At 46.0% G+C, this 27275-nt stretch overlaps 1 protein-coding gene across 4 annotated transcripts in view; it reads left to right on the top strand.

Moving 5' to 3' along the window:
- The window catches only part of ETS1 (ETS proto-oncogene 1, transcription factor), a 148103-nt gene that overhangs the window by 94926 nt on the left and 25902 nt on the right, over positions 1-27275 (top strand). For all 4 annotated transcript variants that reach the window (XM_061166769.1, XM_061166794.1, XM_061166777.1 and 1 more), the window contains 4 exons: positions 16036-16155; positions 18429-18629; positions 22313-22390; positions 23529-23777. In XM_061166769.1, coding sequence (XP_061022752.1) covers positions 16036-16155; positions 18429-18629; positions 22313-22390; positions 23529-23777 — 648 coding nt within the window. The remainder of the gene's footprint in view (positions 1-16035; positions 16156-18428; positions 18630-22312; positions 22391-23528; positions 23778-27275) is intronic.

Consider the following 27275-nt stretch of genomic DNA (forward strand, 5'->3'; position numbering starts at 1 on the left):
AAGACAGCCTTTAGGCTAAGAAGGAACTACTCTGTGAGCAAAAAAAAAAAAAAAAAAAAAAAAAAACACAACAAAAACGGAGCCTATTTCTAAGCAGGCAGCATTCTCGGTGACCTCATCTTCCTCCCAGCCCAGATCCAGTTGGAGCTGCGCACACAGGGCAGAAATCCAGTTCCTCCTGTCTGGGACTCACAGTGGCAGATAAAAATAGACCAAGACTTTGTCTGCAGCCATTGTTCTCTAAGTGCCCATTGTTTCTGGAAGCAGAGTGGCTGGAGCTCTAGAGTCTTAGGCTCTGCTCTCTCTCCCTGTTTCCCTCCCTCTCCTGTCTCTTCCCCCACCCCCTTCCTCCCATTTTCCATCTTTCTTTCATTGTGCAGGTGTCTGAGTCCCAGCTTCTGCATTTCTTCAGCCGCCTTTGCACTTGCCTGGAGCTCCCCAATGGGTAGATAAACAGACTCCACTGAAGATTTTGTCCAGCTCTTGCTGTTATATATTTGTGGCCAGAATGAGTACCTGTGGATCCAATGACAGTAAAGGCAAGAGGTTTTGTAGTTGGTTGAGCAGCTAGACCCAGAGAGTGTTGATCAGCATGTCAATATCAAACTGGCATTATCTCTGGTGTTATGCTATGGGTCACAGAACTTGGTCATTGACTTTTCAGCGTTTATATTGGGGGCTCAGATGAGAGAAGGATGCAGAAAGTCTGCTTAATAAATTTCAAATGGGGCAACTCTGATAGGATGAGGACAGATTCATGGTCTAAAAAAGAGCTCTACGTGTGGAAATGTGGATCGGAACAAGGTGAAGTTTAGTATGGATAAATGTAATCTCTGCCTGAGGTTAATAAGACTTAGTCAACAGGTGCAGGGGCTTCTCAGGGGACGCTAGTGGTAGACCTGCTAGTGCAGGAGACTAAAAAGATGTGGGTTGGACCCCTGGGTCGGAAAGATTCCCCTGGAGAAGGAAATGGGGTCACAAAGAGTTGGACACAACTGAAGTGACTTAACATACATGCACACAACAGGTGCAGAACTGGCTCAACCTCAGGACGTTTGGAGGAGGTCTCGCAGGGCACTTTGAGCAGTTTTTGCAGTGTGGCCTTTAGAATGATTGAGGTTGGTCTGCACCAGCAGAATTGCAGGAGTAGGCTGGTCATCTCCATGTTCTCATTTGTCTCCTGAGAAGTCTGGCTCCCCCCGGGAATGTTTGCAGTGCTCTGTAGGGACATGGGCATACAGGAAGGCTTCTGGTGGGGGCATGGCCAAACCAGGACATCACCAGTGGATGAAGGAGCCACGGAATTTTAATAGCTGGGTGAAATTGATGACACAGGGGTGAGTAAAAGTGCTGAAAAGCTGATAGATGAAGAAAGATTAAAATACCTCTGTGTCATTTCAACCATCCGTGCTCAGGCCAATGGGTGGACATAAGAAGGCAGATTTTAAACTCAGTGTGTACCTGTGTTTTAAAATAATTATAGCAGTCCTAAAGTGAAATGGAATGGCTCAAAAAGTGCGGAGTGGCTGATTGTTGTGAGGACCACTCTGGGCCTTTCTAGGGAGTACGGCCATCCTGCCCCAGGTCCTGCCTTTCTCTGCCTGTCGTTACTCATTGCAGATAAGCCTTTGTGGGAGGGAAGCTTGGGGGGTGATGCACACAGAGCATATTGCCTCAGTGCCTGTGGTTGGCATTTTGAGAATGGTTGGCATTTTGAGACCATTTGTCTCTGCACTGGGAAAATGGACTTAGATATTCTTATTTTTTCCTTGTGGTTTCACTGGGTTGAAAACAGACAGTTGCACTGTGTGAATGTCTAGAAGTATGCTTTTCCCTTCTCTGTCCAGATTTATTTATTAAAAGAAAAACACATCTGCATAAAAAAGCCTTAGAACACAGGAAGAATGTCCACTTTGTTTTTCTTTCTGCAGCACTGAGACATGTGGGGTTTTAGCTTCCTCCGAGGGGTTTTTGAAGACTGGCTTTCATCTCCAACAAGGCTTTTTTTTTTCCCATTGGAAAAAAGCAGCCCCTTTTTTGAGGGGGGGGTTGAAAATGTATTTATATAATGTATAAATAAATAAGAAAGACAAGAGAGAATTTCCTTTAGAAATTTATGGAAAAAATCCTGCTTTTTGAACATCATTAATTGGGAGTAAGTCGCTGACTGGTGGAACTGGTCCCAGCCCAGTTCCACTCAGCCATCTGTCCCTTTATTCTGGTTTAAAATGTTTCGATATTGCCTTCTCCTGCTTTTCCCTTTCTTTCCCTCTGTTCCCTTCTCTGCCATCCATCCTTGCCCATCTTCACGGCCCGCTCTGTCTCTCCTCTCCTCTCCCAGCTCCTCCCTGCCTGCCCCCTGGCCCCCAGTCCTCCCGCCTTGCTCCCAAGCCCTTCTTCTGCTTTGCCCGGGTAGCTCTCGGTGACCGGAGCCCTCACTGGAATAAGCCTGTCTCTGTGCTTGTTTCCTGCGTGGGAGGGAGAGGCCGGCCTTGAGAAAACAGTTCAAAAGTGCAGAAAAACTCTACCTCTTCCAGCCTAAATAAATGGGCCCCACTCCGTTTGTTTGTCCAGATTTTTCCTTTGCCCACGGAGAAAACTGCCCGTCTTCCACCTTGACCAGCCCAGTCTTCCGATGATGCTCAGACAGCCCCTTCATGCCTGTCTTGCCCCCAGACCACGTATAGAGACGTCTCGGGCCTCTGACTTGGGATTCTGGGTGGGATGGGTCTTGGAGACTCAAGCTCTGGTGCTGCAGCTGCTGTCGGCCGAGTGGCCCAGGAATTGAGGCACTTCCTTTGTCCAGAAAGAACTTCCTCTGTAATGAGAATGATGGAGAAAATGAAAGGAGATGTTCTTGTGTCCATCATGTCTGCCTCCCCTGCTTTTAACTCTATTAATAGGTGGAAAGTACCCAGCTTTTGTGTCTGAACATTGGAGTCTGAGTGCTGGTGAGGTCACTTGAGTGACCTGGTCACCTTGGTTCAGTCACTTAAGGACCCTTTGTGAGTCTCCACCCCCTCACGTATGTAATGCAGAGAATACTGAATGCTTGATTGTTTTCAGGCTCATAGTAGCATAGGGGAGAATACATTTTCCAAAATGTAAACCTCTTCTCAGATACCACCGAAAATGATAGGTGGGAATCAGGTGATGTGGAAACGAATTGGGCAGCCTGATGAGTGATCCTCACAGAGTGGAGTATCAAAGAGTCGTGTGTAAACTGAAAGAGCGGAAGCTGGGACAATAACGAGATGCAGGATGTCAAATATTTTCCATAGTCTTCTTGAGTGGGGTTATCCTTTGCCACATTGTTGCCGAAGCCTTCTGACCTTGTCATGAGTATTTTATTTAGTTGAAGGCAGGGCAGGAGTTTGCCCTGGCCCAGAAGGCTAAGATAGGGAAGAACTAGTGGGGTGCACTGTGTCAAAGTGAAGCGAAAGTGTTAGTCACTCAGTCATGTCTGACTCTTTGCGACCCCATGGACTGTAGCCTGCCAACCTCCTCTGTCCGTGGAATTCTCCAGGAAAGAATACTTGGGGTTATGGTTCCCTTCTCCAAGAGATGTTCTTGACCCAGGGATGAAACCCAGGTCTTCTGCTTTGCAGGCAGATTCTTTACCCTCTGAGCCACCAGGGAAGCCCTGCGTTGCACCAGTTTGGTTGTCTGTAATCTTTGGAGCTCAAGGAGCCCAGTGAGTGCTTTCCTCCTGAGTAATATGGAGACCCCGCCTCTGTGTTTTCCGTGACAAATGGAGTGACTCTGTTCTGAGACGTTTAGGACTTATAAAATGCCTGGTGTGGAGTCAGGTGTAACTGTCTATATAGGAAATGATTTGAAACCTGTGATCTGCTCTGTAAATGGCTTTGAATGATTGTTTAGGAAATGTATTCTTTAAAATAGAGTTCCGTGGTGGCTCAGATGGTAAAGAATCTGGCTGCAATGCAGGAGGCCTGGGTTAGGCAGCCTTCCTTCTATGCAGGAATCTTAATCTCAATAATGAAAACATTCTTTTAAATTGTGAGCATGCTGTTCATTTACGGGCACGTGCATGACTTGGGTAAAATGCAGGCTGGGTTCTGGCAAATGACAAACATGGAAAAAAGTTTTGAGCACAAGATTTGTTTTGTTTTGTGTGATACTGACTCTGAGCTGGCATTCTTAGGAAGTTTTTAAAACCAAAAGATGTCTTAGGTCTTCTGGCTCCTGGAGCCGTGAGGTGTAGTCATGGCAAAATACATAGATGATGATTGCTACAAAAAATATTTCCCCCTAGCAGATTGGAGGATACAGAATAGGTAAGGAGTTTTTTGAGATAAAGATTTGGGGGGTTGTCAATTTCCACGTATATCTCAGAATCTGATTTTTGCATTCGTTTTCTCAGTTGCCTGGTTGTACGTGGGGAAATCGCCAGGTTCCTTCTCCTAGCTGTCTCTCTAAGCTTTGGGAAATAAAGTTGTGTGTATCTATACTTAGTTGCTCAGTCATGTCTGACTCTTTGCAACCCCATAGACTGTAGCTGCCAGACTCCGTTGTCCATGGGGATTCTTCAGGCAAGAATACTGGAGTGGGTTGCCACGCCCTCCTCAGGGGATCTTCCTGACCCAGAGATCGAACCCAGATCTCCCGCATTACAGGTGGATTCTTTATCATCTGAACCGTATATGTATATATATGTGTTTTTTCTATTTTACAAGACCATTTCTATTTTACCATATATACGTGTGTGTGTGTGTGTGTATATATATATATATGTCTTTCTATTTCACAAGACCCTTTTCAGTTCAATATAAGTCACCAATAATTTATTGAGCACTTCCTGGGCTTTGCACACCCAATGGCTCAGTAGTAAAGAATCCATCTGCCAATGCAGGAGACGCAGGTGTGATTCCTGGGTTCAGACGATCCCCTGGAGAAGGAAATGGCAACCCACTCCAATATATTTGCTTGGAGAATTCCATGGACAGAAAAGCCTGGTGGGCTACAGCCCATGGAGTCACAAAGAGTGGGAGAGGACCGAGCGACTAAACAGCAGCCACAGCTGTGGAATTTTCACACATTTAGTTTACTCCTTGCTGCCAAGCAGGTAGAGAGAGAATCCTAGCTAGTAAAGGATGCTCTTGAGCGCTCAGGTGATCCCTGAGGCCTGTCCCAGGCCCCCTCTCTCGCTAGGGCTGCTGGAGAAAGCACCGAATCAGGAGCTGTTCCAGCAGGGCACGCTCATTCAAGTATTTCTCCTTTCAGGCCCTGCGCCCAGTGTCTGGGGTGGGCGATCTGAACTGTGCTAAGGAAAGAAAGAGCAAGAAAACGTAGCTGCGGGACCCAGGGGATGGTTCAGCTTTCTGGCCCAGCTCCTGGAGCGGAAGTACCTCTCTGGGTTTCCCTGAACACCTGGGATTGATTTGGGGCTTGCTTCGACATGGAAACATTTGCTCAGGTGGAGGACGGAGAAGGGGAGTGGGGGTGGGGGGCTGGGGAATAAATCCAGTGATTAAAAATAGCTTGTGTGTGTCAGGTGCCTGAACGAATTGGGGAACACGCCCGCAGTCCCTTTTGTCTGGCAGGTCTGAGCGCCTCGCTGCCGAATTACAACCGCTTTCATTTGTCTTTGCTGCTCTCCTACCATGTAATGGTCAAGGGCTCATTGGAACCATGTGTGAGTCTGGTGAGTCACCAGATCCTCAGGACTTCAGCGGTAATCATGTGTTAAAACTCCTTTCGGGGGATGGGGAGGGTGGGGGTGGATGAGGGGAGAAGGGAGGGACTGAAGTCACTTCCTACAGATGTTCTGATGCTCCTCTGTCTCTGCAGCCTTGGTTCTCAGGCACTTCCCCGGTGCAGTCTGAAGGCTGCTTTGCCTCTCAGAGGACCAGCCCTTCTGTCCTAGGATAGCATCTCTCCGAGAAAAGGCATCGACCCTTGGGGTTGGCGCACTGCACCCTAACAGTGTTCAGTATTCCCCGAGGCGGCGGGTCTGGCTCTCACTTTTGTTCAGTCAGGTCATTGGAGGATGAATTGGGAATTTTCTGTGCAGCTGCCTTCTCTTTCCTTCCTTTTTTTTTTTTTTTTTTAAAAAAAAAAACTAGTTGGTGACTTCAAGGGTGTTGGTAAAAGCCCAGTTGGTTTTTTTCTAACTGATAAGAAGAATCTGTTTTGGGGACAGGGTGTCCCATTGTTTGGGACTATGATGGACTGCCTGGTCAGGATCGTCAGCCCATCCCGGGGACACTGAGCTCTTGCTTTTTGCTGGAGCCAGGAATCCTGCCTGTCTCTCATTGCTTTGTCACTTCATTAGGCTTGTGAAAGTGGGGCCGAGGGACAGAGGAGGGACATGGTTCCCTTCTTTGCATTAATCTCAGCCAGCAGCTTTGTGGATTCTACTGACTCCCTCAGCAGGAAGTCGTGGCTTGCCAAATTTCTAGTGCCTGTAACAGTTAGGAGTGTAGGACAAAGGGGACCCTTCCTTCCTAGCTCCAACCCATCCTTCCATCAATGAGAGAGAGAGAGTTTGAGCAAGATTCCTTGTTCAAATCTTCTGAGATATTAGCATCTTGATAGGGTAAGTTTTCTTAGGGGCCAGTAAGGATTTTCCAGGGACAAGTAACTCCAGAGATAGTCACTAGCCATGGCCGTTTTGCTGTCTCTGTTCTGCTGACCTGAAGGACTAAAGGCGCCTCCTCTGTTGTTCTAGGCAGTCTGACTTCTGCCCTTTGGGTGCTGGCCAGAATCCTCAGCCTTTTCTGCCCACTCCTAGTCATTCCTAGTAAGTTCGTGAGGACATTAGCAGTCAGGAAGGATTATCTCTGCAGTCTTCTACTTGGAGGACATGGGGGTGGAAAGCGTGATAGCTGACCACTGAGCTTTGCAGTCATCCCTCTCTAATCCAGCTCTGTCACTCTCCGGATCGTGGTCGGGGTGCTTTTTAAAAGAAGCCTTGTGGTTCTAGTGGGCCAATGATGAAATGTAGACCTGGATTTAAGCACAGTGGAAAGTAATCTGAAGCCTTCTTGTCTTTTTTTGTGAGCTTATCTGTTTCTTGTAAGCTTTCATAGTATGATCCTCCTTTATCTCAGAAATATCCTCGTGACAATAAAATATTTGTGGGTGAAATGGCATGTTGCCTAGGATTAGCCTTACAGTTCTCCTGTGTGTGTGTGTGTGTGTGTGTGTGTGTGTGTGTGTGTAGGGGAGATGAAGTAAAAACTGATAGTGTTGATGGATTTTAAATAGGGATTTATTACACTATTCTCTCTGCCTTGGTCTGTGTTTAAAAATAAACCATAGGGGCTTCCCTAATGGCTCATTGATAAAGAATTCGCCTGCCATGACAGCCGGAGACATGGGTTCTATCCCTGGTCTGGGAAGATCCCACATGCCTTGGAGCAACTAAAGCCCGTGAACCACAACTTCTGAGCCCACGCGCCCTAGGGCCCATGCTTCACAACAAGAGAAGCCGCCGCAATGAGAAGCCTGTGCCCTGCAGCTGTAGAGTAGCCCCTGCTTGTCACAGCTAGAGAAAAGTCTGTGCAGCAATGAAGACCCGGCACAGCCAAAAATAAAAAAAAATTAAAAAAAAAAAAAATTAAACCCCATGAGGGGTAGACACTGCATATCCACAGACCTCTTTTGAGCAGTGCATTGGTTGAGTGACTTTACCCAGTGTGATTATACTAGTGGCAAAACTGAGAACCCATAGATTTTGACCAACAAGCCAAGGCAAGCCCGGGGCATGTCCTACCATGTCTGTTCTCCCTGTCTTAAGACTCTTCTCTCTCCATTTCTGACAGTTGTCCTTGTCCTTTTTTCTTCTCCAGTTGAATGAGGTTTCTTCTTGATCCTTTCACTTTAAGAAACCTATTTCAACCAGACTTTATGTAACTAATTAACCTTACATTATGCGCACAGTTGCACATCAGGATGACTGAGGGGTGAGTGCAGACAGGGAAGGGGGGGCCAGGTTGTCGTCTATCATGTGTCACTTTGTATGAAAGGAAAGAAGCCTCGCAACCCTTAGTTCCAAGAAAGGACAGGATTACAGTCAGTTCTGTAAATAGCTTTTAATTATGTCTTTATGGGGTGAGCCATATGAAATCTTGGATTTCTTTGATCTGGGAGTGGTTTTATTTAATTTTTTAACTTATATTGGTGTATAGTTGACTTACACTGTTGTGTTGGTTTCTGCTCTAGAGCAGAATGAATCAGTTATTCATATAGTTACATCCACTCTTCTTTAGATTCTTTGCCCATATAGGTCATTACAGAGTACTGGTAGAGTTCCCTGTGCTCTACAGTAGGTCCTTATTAGTAAGCTGCTTTGTATATAGTGGTGTGTATATGTCAATCCCAGTCTCCTAAGTTACCCCCCCTCCCCAGAGTTTTGTTTTTTAATTGCTTGTGCCTCAGCTTGCAGGCTGTTAGTCCCTGATCAAGGATTGAACCTAGGTCCTTGGTGGTGAAAGCAGAGTTTCTAACCACTGCCTCAATGTATCGGCTTTTCAAATTGAGGAATGAAAGTCCCGTTTTCTTTGTCTTAGCTGCAGAAATTTTTCTCTTGGATTTCTGATTTCTCTTGGATTTCTGGAGCAACTAAAGCCCATGAGCCACAACTACTGAGCCCCCGCTCATTCCAGTTTCCATCAGCAGCAGAACAGAGTGAAAAGACCGTAGATGTGAGTCGAAAGATGAGAGTTTAAGCCAAGTTCTCGATCTCTTGCAGTCTTGGTTTCCTCGTCTGTGAAGTGGAGGTCCTGTAATACTTTCCCAGCCCTGCTCCTCCCCACCCCACCCCCACCCCATGCCACTTCATCTGGCGAGGATATTGGGGAATAGTCCGAAGGAAAGGTCTTGGTGGACTGTAGTAGTTTTCAGATGTAAGACGTATCGTTCATTCTCTGTGTTTCTCTCCTGCTGCTGTTGATGGGGACAGTACCCGCTTCCCATGGGTGGTAATCCACCAGGCTCTGGCCAGTTCAGTGGCTGCATATGCCTGGAACATGCACCTTGGATTTCTAATCATCACCTAACCCTCGGGTCCCAGATGTTCCCGTCTTCTTGCCATTTATGTGAGGAGGGGGAGAGGAGGAACCTCTTAGGTCAGCAAGGCCATTTGTCTTGAACTTCTGGAATCAACGCCACTTCAAGCTTAGATTCTGGGTACCATTGTTGATACGAGCCATTCAGTTTCAAACAACTTTAAAGAATGACAATGAAAAGTCAAGTGAGTTGGGTTCTTGACATTGAGCAGGCCTTAACTTTGAGTTCCTTTTGAGTGAATTGAAACCCTTGTTTTGCATTTGACTTAAACATCCTTGAGATGTGTAAGCTTTGTTTGGGACGAGGTCACAGTGAACGACAAGCAGATGTTTCTCTGTGTTGAAAAAGGCCACAGCTCATTGTGTCCCTCCTGATTCACTGAAAGCTGTCTGTTCATTTCTACTCCAACACTCTGCAGTCTTGATTGGACCGAGTTTGGGACTATTATTTACTCTCTGTCTTCTGTACAACTCTCCTCTCAGAAACATGGGTGATTCTTATAAATATTAACTCAGATTTGGGGTCCTAGGGAATATTCACTGGGTCAGAAAGAAGGCTGAACACTGAAGAACTGATGCTTTCAAACTGTGGGGCTGAAGAAGACTCTTGAGAGTCCCTTGGACAGCAGGGAGATCAAACCAGTCAATCCTAAAGGAAATCAGTCCTGAATATTCATTGGAAGGACAGAAGCTGAAGCTCCAGTACTTTGACCACCTAATGGGAAGAGCCGGCTCATTGGAAAAGACCTTGATGCTGAGAAAGATTGAGGGCAGGAGGAGAAGGAGATGACAAATATGAGATGGTTGGATGGCATCATCGCCTCAATGGACATGAGTTTGAGCAAATTCCAGGAGATTATGTAGGACAGGGAAGCCTGGCGTGCTTGCAGTCCATGGACTCACAGAGTCAGACACAACTTAGTGACTGAACAACAGCAGAAATCTAATATATTTGTAACATGGTTGTTTCATAAGTATATTTAGAGTCTCCACTCTATCATCTTTCTATATATTTCCAGGTCAGGCATTTAACATTTTGAGACAAATGTGTTATTGCAATTTAAGATTTTGCCATTGGAGAAGGAGCTGGCAATCCACTCCAGTATTCTTGCCTGGAGAATTCCATGGACAGAAAAGCCTGGCAGGCTGTAGTCCATGGGGTTGCAAAGAGTTGGACAAAACTAAGCAGCTAACACACATTGCAGTTATTGGGCTTCCCTGGTGACTTAGTGGTAAAGAATCCGCCTGCCAATTCAGGCGACAGGAGTTTGATCCTTGTGTCAGGAAGATCCCCTGGAGAAGGACATGGTCAGCCCACTCCAGTATTCTTGCCTGGGAAATCCCACGGACAGAGGAGCCTGGTGGCCTGCAGGCCATGAGGTTGCAAACAGTCAAACACGACTCCGTGACTAAACAACAACCACCACAGTTAGAATTATCAGCACAGGGGCAATTTTAGTACTTGTCCATAAAATACATTTAGTTAACTTCTGTGGAGCCTTGATTATTTTCTGGGTGCTGTTGCTAACATTAGAAATATTTTTGGTACCTAATGCAAATGTATTTTAATAGGTAATGAGACAAAGTATGGTAGGCGTAACAAAGGTGCCTGCTTGGACTAAACCATGTTACCTTCTCTACCTGTGTAATGATTTCTTTATTGTTGTTGGTGATTGACATTTAACATTGGTCATTGACAGAACTGGCACAGACATAAATGAGCAACATAGAGGACTTTTTTGCATTCATATTCTACATGATGAGAGTTTAATATTTTATATTAATATCCACTTTTGAATGTGATTATTCATTATCATTTAAATGGAACTCCTGTGCTACTGAAAAATTCAATCCTGCCTGTTTGTCCATTCCCTTATAGAGGAGTTTAGGGATTTTTTTTTTAACCCCAAATTCTACGTTTTTAAGAAAATAGATGAAGCTCTGACATTCCTGTCTGAGTCCTTTGGGTCCAAGGACAGTGATAATGCCTTCCTCCGAGCTAATCAAGTGCAGGTGTCCCGAATGTGTGGGGTTGACTTTCCCCAGCTGGGCTGTGAGCACCTTTTCAAGAGATCTGGCACTTTGAATCCCCACCTAGGGGCGCAGCCCATGAGCGCCCTGCGCTGCAGCTGATGGCACGTAGATCAGGCTTTTGAAGATGGCATCGAGGTGGGCAGGCATAAGTAAGTCCAGCTGCTTCCCTTGGAGAGAATTAAGCCAGAATCCAGAAGTGCCAGCTCCCAGACAGGAAGCTGAAACCTGCGTGGGGTGTTGTCAGCCTAGAGGCGTGCACATCATCCTGGCATCTGACTGCCCAGGCTTTCCTGTTTAGAAGTTGCCTGGGACCTTTTCGCCGGTCTCATCCTTCAGTTCCAGTTCACAGAATCATCACTTGCCCATCCATTTGGCCTGGCTCTCATCTTCCACATGTGCTCTCCTGGCCAGTTTCCGCCATGCATAGAGTCCTTTTCATCGAGTTATAAATCCAGTGGCAGGAACACACACACACAACAGAACCCACAGAGTTCAAGTTCATGGATTCATGCTGGGTGGGGGCAAAGGGAAGGAGAGTTGATTCGTATTCGGAAGACACTGAATTCATCCAGCCTCTGTTGATTGACTCCTGTGGTTCGGTCAGAAGCCATACTCTTGGTTAAATAAAGAGTCCTTTTCTCTGAATCAAACTGACTTCCACTCTGAGGGGAGACTTCCTGGACCTGTCCCATAGCTGTTCTGGGGCGAGGAGAGTGGGGACAGGCGGGGGGAGCACTAATATCTTTCTTAGTGACTCATTTGATGATTACTCCATTGTTCAAAGGACTGGATGTTATGTAATCAACATTTTATCCCCTCCCCCCACTTTTCCCCCTGTAACAATCTGGGATTTTCCATCATTTTGTCAGTCTTCCTGAAGGCATGTTGATTTTTCCACTAGGTTTTTTTGGGCATGACCCAAAGCAACCCAAACTCTCTACTCCCTGGAACTTCAGATCCCCCTCGGTGCAGGGCCTGGGAGAACCACGGCTGTGAACCCTCCTGTCCTTCCAGGGCAAGAGGGCTGACACTGGGCGGTTTCCTGACAGCCTGGCTCAGAGCAAGCTATGGGAAAGTGCTGCCTGCCCTTTTTTTCTCGCCTCGTAATTTCCATTCATTTTGACATTCAGAAGCAATAGTCTTGCTTCTTTTTTCAGAGGTCATCAGTTGTCATTTTTTTGTCCCTCCTTTATGTTTCCATGTTATCCAGCCAATAACACATTGTATATATCCAGGGAACTTTTTGGACTTCCCAGGTGGCGCTGGTGGTGAAGAACTTGCCTGCCAATACAGGTAGACCTAAGAGTCGCAGGTTCGATCCCTGAGTGGGGAAGATCCCCTGGAGGAGGACATGGCAACCTGTTCCAATATTCTTGCCTGGAGAATCCCATGGACACAGGAGCTTGGTGGGCTACAGTCCATGGGGTCACAAAGACACAACTGAAGTGACTTAGCCCACTGGGAACTTTTTAACCAGCCAGAGATGGCTGGTGGAGGAACTTCTCAGTGGCCCTGCCTGGAACTCAGCCATTTTATGTCCGTTTCACATGAAACATGGAAGATTCAGCAAGAGTAGGAGGACTTATGTAAATAACTGCAGTGAAGTGCATTGATGTCTAAAGGTCACAGGACAGCTCGTAGGAATTCTCGTCATTTCTTTTTCGCTTTTTGTTGGAAATTGTGCCTGAGGTGGATTTGGAGGACTTTTAACTTGAACCATAGCTACATGTCTTGGCTTTGAACATGGTCTGCAAGTACAAGAGGGGTTGGATACAGCAGAGATGAAGGTACATGTAACAGTAGCAAAGGACCCATTTGTGATTCTACAGATGTTGACACCTCACTCTTCTTCACCACCTACGTAAGTCAGGTTTGTAGTTATTGTCTCCTCTATGCACTTCACATCTGCCCACTTCAGTTTTTCTGTAGAGCCACCTTCCTAGGCAAAGCCACCATCATCCCTCACCACAGCTGATGCAAGAGCTTTTTAACAACGCTTCCTTCACCCATTCAGAAATACCTCCTAAACCATATGGGGCAGCTAAAAAGGAGTTTTTTTTTTCCTCATTTTTAAAAATTGTGGTAAAAATGAATATAACATAAAACCTACCAACTCAACCATTTTTAAGTTACAGTTTGTGCATGCATGCTAAGTCACTTCATTTGTGTCTGATTCTTTGAGACCCCATGGACTGTAGCTCGAGAGGCTCCTCTGACCATGGCATTCTCCAGGCGAGAATGCTAGAGTGGGTTGCCTTGCCCTCTTCCAGGGGATCTTCCAACCCAGGGATCAAACCCATGTCTCTTATGTCTCTTGCATTGGCAGGTGGGTTCTTTACCACTAGCACCATCTGGGAAGCCCTGATTATAGTTTAGTGGGATTAAATACATCCATGTTGCCATCACCACCATCCACCTCCAGAACTGTTTTCATCCACAGAGCTGAAACTCTGTTCCCAAGACACAACTCCCCACCCCTTCCACCCCATTCCTTCCTCCTTCCAGGCCCTGGCAGCTACCAGTCTACTTGCAGACTCTATAAATTTGTACCTCATATAATCTGTTTTTTCGTGACTGACTTATTTCATTTACCATAATGGGAAGTCTCATCCATGTTGGAGTGTGTGTTAGAATTTGCTTCCTTTCTAAGGCAGAATGATATTGCATAGTATGTATAGACCATTGGTGCATTTTGCTTGTCCTTTCATCTGTTGATGAACAGTTGACTGCCTCTACATTTTAGTGCTTGTGAATAATGCTGCTATGAAAATAAATGTACAAATATCTCTTCAAGACTCTGCTGTCAGTTTTTCTAGGTATATGGTGGTGGTTTAGTTGCTAAGTCGTATCTGACTCCTGCAACCCCATGGACTGTAGCCTGCCAGGCTCCTCTTTCCCTGGGATTCTGTAGGCAAAAATACTGGAGTGGGTTGCCATTTCCTTCTCCAGGGGATCTTCCTGACCCAGGAATCGAACCCAAATCTCCTGCATTGCAGGCAGATTCTTTACCAACTGAGTTACGAGGGATATAGAGAATGCCTAAAACTCAACAAAAAAAAAGGCAAATAACCCTATTAAAAATGATTAAAATGCTTGAATAGACATTTCTCCAAAGAAGATACACAAATGGCCCGTAAGCAAATGGAAAGATGCTCAACATCACTAATCATTAAGGAAATGCACATCAAAACTACAGTGTGATACCACTTCGTGTGTTTTAGGATGGCCGCTATAAAAAAATGCAGAAAATGGTGAGAGTTGGCAGGGAGGTGGAACTGTTGCACACTGCATTGTTGTTTAGTCCCTCGGTTGTGTCTGACTTTCTGTGACCCCCTGGAATGTATCCTGCCAGGCTCCTCTGTGCATGGAATTCTCCAGGCAAGAACACTGGAATGGGTTGTCATTTCCTCCTCCAGGGAGTCTTCCAAACCCAGGGATTGAACCCATGACTCTTGCGTCTCCTGCATTGGCAGGTGGGTTCTTTACCATCAGAATACCTGGGAAGCCCGATGTGCACCGTGGTGGGGTAAAATCATGCAGCCACTGTGAGGAAAACAGGATGGAAGCTCCTTGAGAAATTAAAAATAGAATTACCGTACGGACTTCCTTGGTGGTCCAGTAATAAAGACTCCGTACTTCCGATGCATGAGGAGCAGGTTCAGTCTCTGATTGGGAAACTAAGGTCCCACGTGCTGTGCAGTGAGGCCAAAAAAAAAAAAAAAAGAATTACTACAAGGTGATCTTCTTCAGACAAAATATAATCATGTCATTCCTCTGCATACAACTCTCAGGGTCTTTCTGTCTTACTCAGGACACAATTGTAAATTCCTGAACACCCTCCTTACTTACCTTTTCAACCTCGTCTGAGGCTGCTGTCCCCAGTCACTGTGCTCCAGCTCCCTGACCTTTTCGATACTAAAGCAGCCGAGGTTCTCCTCTTCCCTCGTCTCAGAATCTTCAGCTACGCTATTCCCTTCATCTAGGATCTCAGTCCTCTAATATCAGTGCTCATGAGGGTTACCTGGATTCTGTGTTGAAATGGATTTCCGGGCTCCGCCCCCTCAGAGGTTGTAATTCAGGAGGTCTATGTGGGGCTGAGTTCCCAGGTGATGCTGATACGGCTGGTCTGGGGACCACACGTTGAGAACCACTGGTCTGGAGTAATTTTCTTAAATTCCTGTATCCTGTCTCCTTCAGATCTCAGGTCAAACATCTGTCTTCTGAAGGAGGGTTTTGCTGATTCCTTCAGACCTACAGGGCACTCTATTATGGGTTAACACTTCATTTCCTACTCCTGTGAAGCCCTTGTTGATGTTGTATTTGAAGTTAAATTGTGCAAATAGATTTTTACTAACCGATTTCCCTGCTGGAACATGATACCCAACTCCATCAGGGTGGGAATCATTTCTGTCTTGTTCAGTGTTCTTTCCCTAATCTCTTGCATGTAGCAAGGGCTAAATAATTACTTATTGAATGAATGCTGTTATTTCCTTTTCAGAGGTAACAGCAAGTGTGCAGAAACATTAATATTCTCAGTGAATGTGAAGGATGAATAGAGGCTATGGGGAATTGGTAGAGCTATTCAGAAAGAATTAACGTATTTTGTCAGAGATACAGACATTCAAGGCAAGAGTCAGGAATTTTTTTTTTTTTTTTTTTACAGACCCTACCACACTATGGAAAGCCCCCCAAATTTTACCTGCCCTGGTGATGATGCTACTACAGTTATTTCTCAGCTTGCCTCTTTCAGCCCATTCATGCTCTATTATATTTTATGGGTGGTTAATTACCTATTTAGTTTCATTTTTAAAATTGAGGTATAACTGACATGTATTTATTACTTTCAGGTGCATAGCATAATGATTTGATATTTGTATATATTGCAGAATGATCACCACCATCAGTCTAGCTTACGTCCATCAGCTTTTTCATTTTTGTTTGTATTCATATGATATTTTTTGCCTTGCAGATATGGAATGCGCAGATGTCCCACTGTTAACTCCTAGCAGCAAAGAAATGATGTCTCAAGCCTTGAAAGCTACTTTCAGTGGTTTCTCTAAAGAGCAGCAACGTCTGGGAATTCCAAAAGGTAGGTTTTGTAGTTGGAAGGAGAGAGGATGGACCAGACTTTGAGATACGCTTAGTTTTCTCACCTGTTGGTTGAGATAGACACTATTACTCACCACCCTCAGTCAGCAGCCACAGACTGGGACAGACGTCTGTTGGAACAAGTGTAGGCACATGCTGATGCTCCCTCATCTCCCAGGCTTGTCCCTGCCATCTTGGTCTTAGGGCAGTGGTGCCCAAACTTGTTTGAACATTAGAGAGGGGATCGTCAGAAAATTCCACAGCCTAGGCCAGATCCCAGACCAATTAAGTCACCATTGCTGGTCGCATCAGTAATTGTAAAGCTCAAGTGACTCTGTTGTACAGACAGGTTTGGAAGGCATGGTCTTGGTGTCATTCTGGGGTGCCATTAGATGAACTCCATGAGCTCCAGTTCTGGGAATTTACTCTTTTCCATGTCCTTTGGTGAAACGTGTTTATACTTGGGTATTCTCCTCTGAGGACATTCCAGGTGCGCTAGTGGTAGAGAACCTGCTTGCCAATGCAGGAGGTTTGATCCCTGGGTCGAGATCTCACGGAGGAGGGCATGGCAACCCACTCCAGTATTCTTGCCTTGGAGAGTCCCATGGACAGAGAAGCCTGGCGACCTGTGGTCCACAGGGTTGTAAAGAGTCAGACACAGCTGAGGTGACTTAGCATGCATGCCTTCTCCTCTGAAACAGCTTATTTGGGAATGTAAAGGGAAGGGAACTGTAGTGGTCAGAAAGGAAAAATGACTAGGGAAGACTTAAGCCTTGACTAAGCGGCATTTTCCGAGCAACTGAGAGCAGAAAGAACACGTTTCTATTGAGTAAGAGAAACAGAGGCTGCCTCTGCACCCAGCCGGAGCTACTGCTGCGGGAGCGGCTTCCACCCTGCCAGACACAGGCCTCAGGGAGATTGCATGAATGAATCTGTCTACCTTTCCACAAAGAATAATAACCTGCTTTCCCACAAACCTCCGCTGACAGCAGAGCCCAGTCATAAAGCAGAATAAAGTGAGTTCTGACCATCCACTTTTCCACCATCTCATAAAGTCATCTTCTAGATTGAAGGGGATAACAGTGAGAGGAAGTGTGTGTAGGCACCATACCCTGCCATCACCGGGGCCCTTTCAGTGTCAGGAGCTGGTGTAGTCATGTTAAACCAGGACCACACATGAAGGTTATATATCGTCTGTTCTACCTGGCTTCTCAATGCAGGGCCTGTCTTATGTATATATTTTACAGGTTATCTGGTATAATACAGGTACCTAATGACATTGTTGGGCTTCCCTGGTGGCTCAGTGGTAAAGAATCTGCCTGCAATGCAGGAGACCTGGGTTCAATCCCTGGGTTAAGAAGATCCCCTGGAGAAGGAAATGGCTACCCACTCCAGTATTCTTGCCTGGGAAATCCCATGGACAGGAGTCTGGTAGGCTACAGTTCAGGGGGTTGCAAACAGTTGGACATGACTGAGTGACTAACACACACACACACACACACACACACACACACACACACACGATAATGTTGTTACTACTAAGTATCACTTGAATGGTGCACTGTTACTAATTGCTATGATTACTATAGTTGGGCCTCCGCATCCAAGGGTTCCATATTGGTGGATTCAGACAACCACAGATCCAATTCTGTTGGCTGAATCTGGGGATGTGAGAACCCACAGACACAGAGGGCTGAGTGCACCCCACCCTTTTGTATATATGAGGGAACATGCACCTCCCCAGATTTTGGTATCTGAAGGGGGCGGTCCTGAAACCAATCATGTTGGATATGCAAGGACAACTGTATTAACCGTCATTAACTAAGATAAGAATAATTAAGCATAATGGCCACAAGTAAATTACATGAATAAGTGGAGGCAGAGGTGAGTGCAACGTCCAGAGCACACTTGACTTTGTCACTATTGCCGTTGAAGGAGTCATTTGTTCACTTGTCCCAGGCTTTAATGAAGTCTGATGGAAATAAGGCAGTGAGAGAGGAGATTCCTGGAACCTGTCGGAAGGTTCCATGGGTGGAGAATACTCTTTGTTACTTTTTGGCTGATGGCAGTGATCAGCTAACTGGTGGGAGGGAGAAGATGGGGCTGACCTGGATGCGAGGAGGAGGGTTGTGGAAGATACTCCATCAGGCCTTCCTCATTCCGTGAATCTGAGAACATCCTCAGCGAAGGTCAGGTGCTTCCATGTAGTGTCTGAGGCTCGGGGAAGAGTTGAGACCCTGCTCTGCTGGGACATCATCTGATCTCTCCCCGCAGACCCCCGGCAGTGGACAGAGACCCACGTTCGGGACTGGGTGATGTGGGCTGTCAATGAGTTCAGCCTGAAGGGTGTGGACTTCCAGAAGTTCTGTATGAATGGGGCAGCCCTCTGCGCGCTGGGAAAAGACTGCTTTCTCGAGCTGGCCCCAGACTTCGTTGGGGACATCTTATGGGAACACCTGGAGATCCTGCAGAAAGGTAAATGCATGAGGATGGGGTGGGGCAGGGGAGGTGGGACCTGCATAGGGCAGCTTCTGGAGTAGACTGGGGAGCGAGGTACCACATCGAAGTCATCCTCTGGGTGTCCAATCACAGCACATACGGTCTATGGAGACTTGCCGTATGGTGCCTGGTAGGGAGCAGGTGCTCCATAAACGTTAGTTTCTTTTTCTTCTATGTACTGGATGCTCCACTTTTTTTTAATGTTTGTTTATTTTTAATTGATTCTTAGTTTACAATATTGGTTTGATTTCTGTCGTACATCAACATGAATTAACCATAGCTATACATATGTTCCCTCCCTCTTGAGTCTCCCTCCCACCTCCAGTCCATTCCCACCCCTCTAGGTTATTCCAGAGCCCCAGTTTGAGTTCCCAGAGTCCTTCAGCAAATTCCCATTGGCTGTCTATTTACATATGTTCGTGTATATGTGAATGCTGCACTTTTCATCTTTACCTCCTAAAGCTTCTCGGGTTGCAGAGTTCTAATCTCAGTCTTTATCTTAGCCTCACATACTGCTTGAACAAGCAGCGCTCACAACCAGCAGCAAAAGAGTATTTCTTTCCTTTCTTTTTTTTTTTTGGCAATCGTGAAACACACTCCCTGGATCCATGGCCACATCCAAACTCAGTGTTTCCGAGCTTCTTAATAAGCAGTCTTCTCTGCCCACTAACGGGATTGGAATTGCAGTCGCGAGGTACACCTTTTCCATCTGAAGCAGAAGCCAGGGTTATGTCAGGACGCCGTGTTGCAACCTTGTAATGACATGGCCTCTCCTACCAGCCTCTTCCAACCTTTTTGGACCGAGTGACTCATGCACCACAGTCCGGGCTGAGTATAGAAACAGCAGCAGGCGGCAAACTTGGGTGTTTTTGCGCTTATTTTTCTGAATTTCTTCTTAAAATAAATTGCAGTTACCAGCAGTCAGCAGTGCCCTCCAGCTGACTGTAAGCCTAGAAGCCCATTGCCCTCTCTGACCCAGGCCCACCCTTTCCCTGTGGTCTCCAGCTCAACCCCTGGCGCAGACGCGGGGGGCAGGGAGCAGAGCTCAGGCTTAGCACTTTTTATTCCATATAATACCTTCCTTTGTTTAAGGATATTTTCCATTCTGCAATGCCCAAGAGAGACCCAAATTAGACTCCTCTGGGCACAGAAGTGTTACTCTACCCGCCCCCTCCCCCCCTTCTCCTTAGCTGTAGCTGAAAAATAAATAAATAAGCAGAATTGAGAAGTAGGTGAATCTGGCCCAGGACTGCTGGGCGGCAGTACTGGCTTCCCCGAAGCCACGCCGTGATCTCGGTGTAACTGCACACAAACCACTCATAACGTGTTGACGTGAGCGCTTGTTTATAGAGGGAAAGGATACGGCAGGCTCAGAGCAGGTCTGATGCAAGCATTGGCTTAGAAACATGGCAGTGGACTCTACCAGACCGTGTCACCCAAATATATACTGCCAAAGCACCGCTTCCCTCTCGTTAGCACCCCAGGGCAGCCAGGTGTTCGGGTGTCTCAGCCGGCCTCTGATCAGTTACTGCTCATCTACACAGCATTTCCTTGTTTCCAAAGGGCTTGAAAATACGTTTTCCTTTTCTTAAGTTATGAAATTATGATAACACATTTACAGGAGACTTGGACAATATAGAACAAAGGTACATAGAGCTCCACTGTGTAATTATTTTTTAAGTAGATAAATTAAGATCTTTAGTTGGAGTTTCAATATCAAACTCTCAAAAATTAATAGGATGAATAGATAGAAAAGTTTGCACTGTGAACCAGTCCGTTTGGATTCTAAAAGCATCCCTGGGACACAGGAAGGGCATGTCCTCTTAGAGTGAGTCCTTGTCTCTGTACAATGAGGACCAGTCAGGTGGTTTCCTCAGCATCACTTGTTTCCTTAAACCTGGGGCTTTTCAGTCAAACTTCCCTTCCTGTGTTCTTTGTGTAGTGATATGGACTCATGGGGGAGCTTCTGGCTTTGTTGTTGTTCAGTCACCAAGGCATGTCTGACTGTTTGTGACCCCACGGACTGTAGCACGCCAGGTCTCCCTGCCCCTCACCATCTCTCGGAGCCTGCCCAAGTTCATGTCCATTGAATCGGTGAAGCCATCCAACGGTCTCATCCTCTGTTGTCTTCTTCTCCTCCTGCCTTCAGTCTTTCCCAGCATCAGGGTCTTTTCCAGTGAATCAGCTATTTACCTTCCTGCAGAGGAATCATACCAGTGAATTTAGGAGAATGAGAGCGTAATGGAGTGAGTTTGAGAACATCTCACCCATTGTCAAGGGAGATGGAGCGCTGTGCTTCTGCAGATCCTCCAAGAGCTGAGCGTGATGTTTGTATTGAGGCTACAGCTTTTGTTCTGTGATTAAAGTAAAGCAACCCAGTGCTGAAAAAAACATAGCTGTTCTGGGTGGGGTGGCAGGCCAAAGGTACAGGGGATGTTTCAATCTGATAAGCTGCTGAAGTAGAGTTTAATCATTTTATCTCAGCTGGGAACTGTTTTTCTGTGCAGGCATGAACTTGTTTTCCCAGCAGTCTCTGCTCCCAACAAGCTATCAAATACCCGAGGAAAAACCCAAACCAGCCCCCTCTGTCTGCATCTGATTCTTACAGTGAAATGTAATCCGACTGTTCCATACAGTAGTCAGGCTCTGCCACCAGATTCCAGGGCCATTAGGGGATCCGCAGGATCACTTTCATTCAGTGGAGAAGTTTCTTTGCTTGGTTACCTTCATCTGCATTCTACTTTCATTCCTACGGAGCTTGGCATCCGGACAGAACTTTGGTTATGTGGCTCTTCTGTCATATTTCACCAAGTAGAGTCACCTTCCTAGTGTCTTACCTGGGCCTGAACTTGAAATCTGAGGGCAACGGAAAAACACCAAACACCAGGTATCTGTTGGAAGAAGAGGCTCTGAAATCTACCTGCTTGGACTTCCCTGGTGCTTCAGTGGTTGGGACTCCACACTTCTGGTGCAGGGGGCTGGGGTTCAATCCCTGGTTAGGAAACTAAGATCCCTTGTGTGGCGCAGCATGGCCAAAAATAAATAAAATAGCAATAAGAATAATAAGAAAATAGTAAAAATCTTCCTGCCTAAAACGATTGTCCTGTGTTTCTGAAAAACTTTGGACCTGATCTGTTTGAATATTGGCGACTGATTTTGGTAAATTCCCAAGGTGTGTGGAAGATCCCCTGGAGAAAGAAATAGCAATCCACTCCAGTACTCTTGCTTGGGAAATCCCATGGACAGAAGAGCTTGACGGGCTGCAGTCCATGGGGTTGCAAAGAGTCGGACACGACTGAGCGACTAAACAACAACAACAATAAGATGTCTTCAAGCCTTGGAGGCTGGCGGTACACGCATGCATCAGAAAGAGGGTGGATGCCTTCCCAGCCCTTCGAGATTACTCATGGGCGTGCTTTCCAAGATATTAAATCCCCATTTCCAGCTACTGAAATCATAAACTTAGCCATACTTTGGTGAGCTCATCTGTAGACAAGGCTCCAGTCAGGGGAGGCTCAGACACTAGCTCAGTTAGGGAACATGCAGATTTTCTCTCAGAGGGACTGAGATCACTGTGGTCCTCACCTCCAGGGTCCTCTTCTGCTGAGCACTGCTCGCATGCTGACCTCTTTGTCCCCTTCCTTCCTGGTCTGTTGCAGAGGATGTGAAGCCATACCAAGTTAATGGAGTCAACCCTCCCTACCCAGAGTCCCGCTATACCTCGGATTACTTCATTAGTAAGTTCTTTTCAGCTCCTCTTCTCTTTTCCTGCTCACTGTGATGGGAATTTAGGAAAGGAACCCTGTCCTAGGCCATCTCAGGCTCCTGCCTGGCAATTCTACAGAAAATAATAGCTTCGGACATGTAGACTCTTGGGGACTTCCCTGGTGGCCCAATGGTTAAGACTTCATCACCATCCAATGCAGGGGGTGCAGGTTTGATCCCTGGTTGGGAAGCTAAGATGCCATGTGCCTCGTGGCCAAAAACCAAAACATAAAGCCGAAGAAATATTGTAACAAATTCAATAAAGACTTGAAAAATGGTCGATAAAAACAAAAACCTTAGAAAACATGTAGACACTTGCTTATGTGCTTTGTTATTCCTGCCAAGCACAAGGTTTCAACCTGTTGCACTTTTTATTCCCCTGCGTGCTCCTACACTGGGGTCTCACTGATACCTTCAGCGTGACAGATAGTCACAGAGACACTGCGATTTGCTTCCCTCCTGTGGTCCTGTTTGACCCTGGGCCATGTGGTGGCCAACAGAGGTTCAGGTCAGGGATTTTGATCTTGTTCTTTCCTTTTTGCTAGTACACAGAGAGCGTTCCCTTTGAAATCTTTCCTCCAGGGCATGCTCTGCAGCTTCGGGTTCTGTCTCTGAGCAGAAAGCCTTGTCCTCCTGGTGCCCGATCCCTCACCAGGTTGCAGGAATGGCCAGAGGAAGAGAATTAGTGTAGGGCTGGGCTTATCTGATGGCTTTGCTTTCAAAGGGTGTCTTAAGTAGGTTTGTTTTCGCTTTATCGTTTTACTTTATTATGATCTGTATACTCACAACAATGAATTTGTTGTGAGCTAGAAAGGTTGGTTGTGTGCTGTCCTTGGATCTTCATCACAATGCCCTGGGGAAGATTGCCATCATCCCTATTTTAGAGATGAGAAAATTCAGTTAGAAAAGGGAATTGTCTGTCAAGGGCCATGGCCCTTAAGTAGTGGAGCAACATTGAAAACCCAGGCCCTTTTTACTTCAAGTATTTGTCTTTTATTCCCTAAGGCAGTCAACTTGGTCAACATCATGGGGCCGTTGTAAATGGGAAGGGAACAGCCTTTTTTTGGTACTCACCTCTCCTCTCTCCAATTGCACACTCTGTGTTTCCAGGCTACGGTATTGAGCACGCCCAGTGCGTCCCTCCCTCGGAGTTCTCCGAGCCCAGCTTCATCACAGAGTCCTACCAGACTCTCCATCCCATCAGCTCGGAGGAGCTCCTCTCCCTCAAATATGAGAACGACTACCCCTCGGTCATCCTCCGGGACCCTCTGCAGACGGAGACGTTGCAGACTGACTACTTTGCCATCAAACAGGAAGTGGTGACCCCAGACAACATGTGCATGGGGCGGGCCAGTCGTGGTAGGTCACATTTCTGCTCTACAAATTTCTAAGAATTGCCTCACTTGGTGTATTTCCCAGGTCCCCCCCTTTTTTTTTTGTTTCCTCCCTCACTGTTAGCCACAGGCATTCCTGAGTTTTTCCTTTTCCATCTTAAAATGTCTAGCTGTTAAGGAACTTTGTGTCATGAAGTCTTAGCCGAGGCTTTCATGGTGACAAAGACTGTGGGTCCATGGTGGGACTGAAATCAGGCAGGAAGATCAGTCACATTTCTTAGTTAGGTACGACATTTCACCAAATAATAACTTTAGGTGCATGTGTGCTTTATTTTCCTTGAGAGGATTTTGCTTAAGGAGGACACAGTCACATAAAAATGATTCTGTGAACCCTCTCGGAGAGAATTGATGTCCGCACCGTCCTGGTGTTCGGATATTCCCGAGTCGACTTGGTGTCTGATGACCTCTGCTTCTCAGCCTGGGCTTCCCAACCTCCTGTGACTTCTTTGGTTTGGGAAGATAGAAGATGGTTAACCAACAGCTTATTTGGAACCAGTCATCAGCAGTGTGGTCTAAGTGTGTATTTAGCTAGAGGACCAGGGAAAGAGGTGGCCAGAAGCTTCCAAAACTAGATACTCTCTCTTACTGCCGTGATTGTTATGACAAAGGTAACATATTCATTGACAGTGAACTACAGGGTTCTGAATAGAGCTGACTGACCTTATAAAGCCAAAAAAGGTTAAATACACTCAACTTTAAAGATGAGGACCTAAACACTCAGAGACACAACCTATCTAGTGACCTGTCCAGACTGTTTGCTCTGATAGAAGGACAGTCCTGTATAAAGACTGACTTGTTCATCAGGGAAGAACTAGCTGATTTGTTGTTGTTGTTGATATTCTGGATGTTACCTTTTATCCAAAATGAAACAGAAATAAGACATGATTTCAGATATTATAGAACTCTTCCTAAAATCAGAGTAAATTAGGTTTCAGAGAAAAGGGAACAGAAGCCCAGAAATGTTAGGTGACATATTTTTTATTATTATTATTATTATTGAGTTTAAGTGTCCTGAAATTTTCTAATTCAAGTATACAGAAGCTTACCCAGGTTCCTGCCAGTCCTATGATCTACTTTTCTGCCAAATATTTGAAATGATGCTACATATCACTCACAGGAGAACTGGCTTGATTGTTCTGATGGATAAACTGGAAAGAGTTACAGACAGGAAGAGGAGCAGGAGAAAGTCTTTCCAAGTGGTGCTTGCGAGGCCTTTGGTCATAGAAGTCAGGCCCGGCCTGCCCCGCAGTGATTTCTGCTCAGTGCTGACCCCGGTCCCTGTCCTGAGGCCAAGACCTCGCAGGCCTCACATTGTCAGCTCCTTCGAGTGTCCAGGCTTCCACTTCCTCCCAGCAGGCCTGCGGAGGGAAAGTCCCAGCAGAATCGGAGCCTGTAATCTGCCTCCTTAGGGCCACGGGCTGTTTGTGTTTCAGACAGAAGGGGATGGGTGGGACCAGCTTTACCTTCCCCTTTCTTCTTTATTTTTGGGTGCAGGTCTATTTAAATACTTAAACTCACATGTGCACCTTCTTTCTCAGGCGGGTCACAGCAACAGAACGCCTGTCTTTCTCATGGGGCTTTCTGTGAGTGTGCAGTGAGGCTGTGCATGCGCGCACATGTGTGTGTGTGTGTGTGTGTGGTGGAGGCCCAGCCTCCTGTCACTTTGGGCAGGACTGTTGCAGGTTGTTTTCCACTTGTGTCTGGCTTTGCTTTGTGTAATTGGCCTCTTCCCTCTCCTTCTCTTGGTTCCTGCGACCCCAGATGAATGATGGTGGGCCAGACGGTGAACTGCACAGAGAACAGGAAGGCTTGCTTTCTGGCCTCTTTCTCCTTTGCTCACACCAAGCGTCTCAGCACACAAACTTGGGGGCAGACCGTTTTGTTCACAGTTGCTTTTTTACGAGTGAGAAGTGCTGCAAACAGGACGTATTCCAGCGGGGTGATTGACTCTGCCATGGCAGGGTTGGGGTAGACTGAAAGCATCACTGTTAGTTGAAGATGATGAACAATAATCGCAGTGTTCCCAGATTGCATTAGGGTAGACAGAGTGTTTCTATTCCACTTCCTTAGACTCAGAGAGCTGTCTTCTTTGTGCTGGTCTGTTGAGTGGGCTGCCACGGGGCTCCCCCACCTCTTGTTTTGGGTGCCCTGAGGTCTGTGTGGTGGGGTCAGGGAGGTTTGCAAGGACCTTGCCGAGACATTTCTCAGGAAAGCTGGCCGATGGATGTCTTAGAAGACACGAGCTTCCCCGCCTCTGAACACAGTAGCCTAACTGAGCGACTCATCTAGTTGGAACCAACCCATTTGGGGAGAAAAATACCCGTAAATGAAGGTTCCCAGCTCTAGGATTGTGAAAGAGAGCTGAAATGAAAGCAGCCTCCTGCTATAAACCGCAGTTCTCAACAGAGTTGCATTTGGCTCATGTTTGAGAGGCTGCCAGGGGGCGGTTATGGCCTTGTTCAGTGTCCCTGCTTACTGGGGCTCCTTGGAGCCTCAGCTGTCCAGCGAGTGGAAATTCCAGCCTCCACACCCTCCAGATATAAAAATGACTGATGGAATCATCTCAGGGACTTTTGAGTGTAAATGCAGGGGACTTGGTGGGGTGTTCCTCATGGAAATATAAACTCTTTCTTAGGCTTTTGGTATGTTTAAGATGGACAGCTTTTTATGGGAGGCCACAAAATTTCCTGTTCTGTTGAAAAGAGGCTGCTGCATTCTTGGTTGGGGTCTGTTTTCTTGAGACTTTTAATGTGAATTTCTGGAAGGGACAATCCCTTCTTTTTAAAGTTTTTTTATTTACAACATTTTTGGGGAGTATAGTTGTTTTGTAATGTTGTGTTAGTTTCAGATGTACAGCAAGGAGAATCAGTTTATATATATATACACATATATCCACTCTTACTCTTTTCCCATGTATTAACTAGATGATACTAGAGTATTAACTAGATGATAATAATAATAATAATAATAAAAAGTTGCAAATATGACCGTGGACTTGGCAGATGGGGCCGACAGCTCTGAGGCTTTCTGGGGATTGCCGTTCTTTGAATGAGTGGTTGGAAGAAGGAATGAGATGAAGCAGATAACTGACTATATTTTTGTTCTAAGCAGTGTTGGAAGGGATAAGAGGTTCAGGAAATTTACAAGAGTAGATAATGCAAAAATTACATATTTAACTTCTTTTATCTGGGGTTAAAAATCTTTTTTGGAAGCGATATATCTTCCTTCCTAATTACTGTATATTTAATTTTGGTTTGGACACCAAAATTAAATATTTGAATTTAATTGTCTTAACGAATTTCCTCTGTTGTGAAGGGGAGGATACACCAGAAACTTACTAGTATTACTTTGTATATATACCAGCTTTCTTCTGGGATTTAAACGTCAGAGTAGGCCAGCTAGCCTTGACTCACAGGTATTTCCGCATGCACATTTGTCACATCCTTTGGCCTCTTGACTTTGC

This window comes from Dama dama, chromosome 2 (assembly GCF_033118175.1).
Source record: "Dama dama isolate Ldn47 chromosome 2, ASM3311817v1, whole genome shotgun sequence".
NCBI lineage: Eukaryota > Metazoa > Chordata > Mammalia > Artiodactyla > Cervidae > Dama > Dama dama.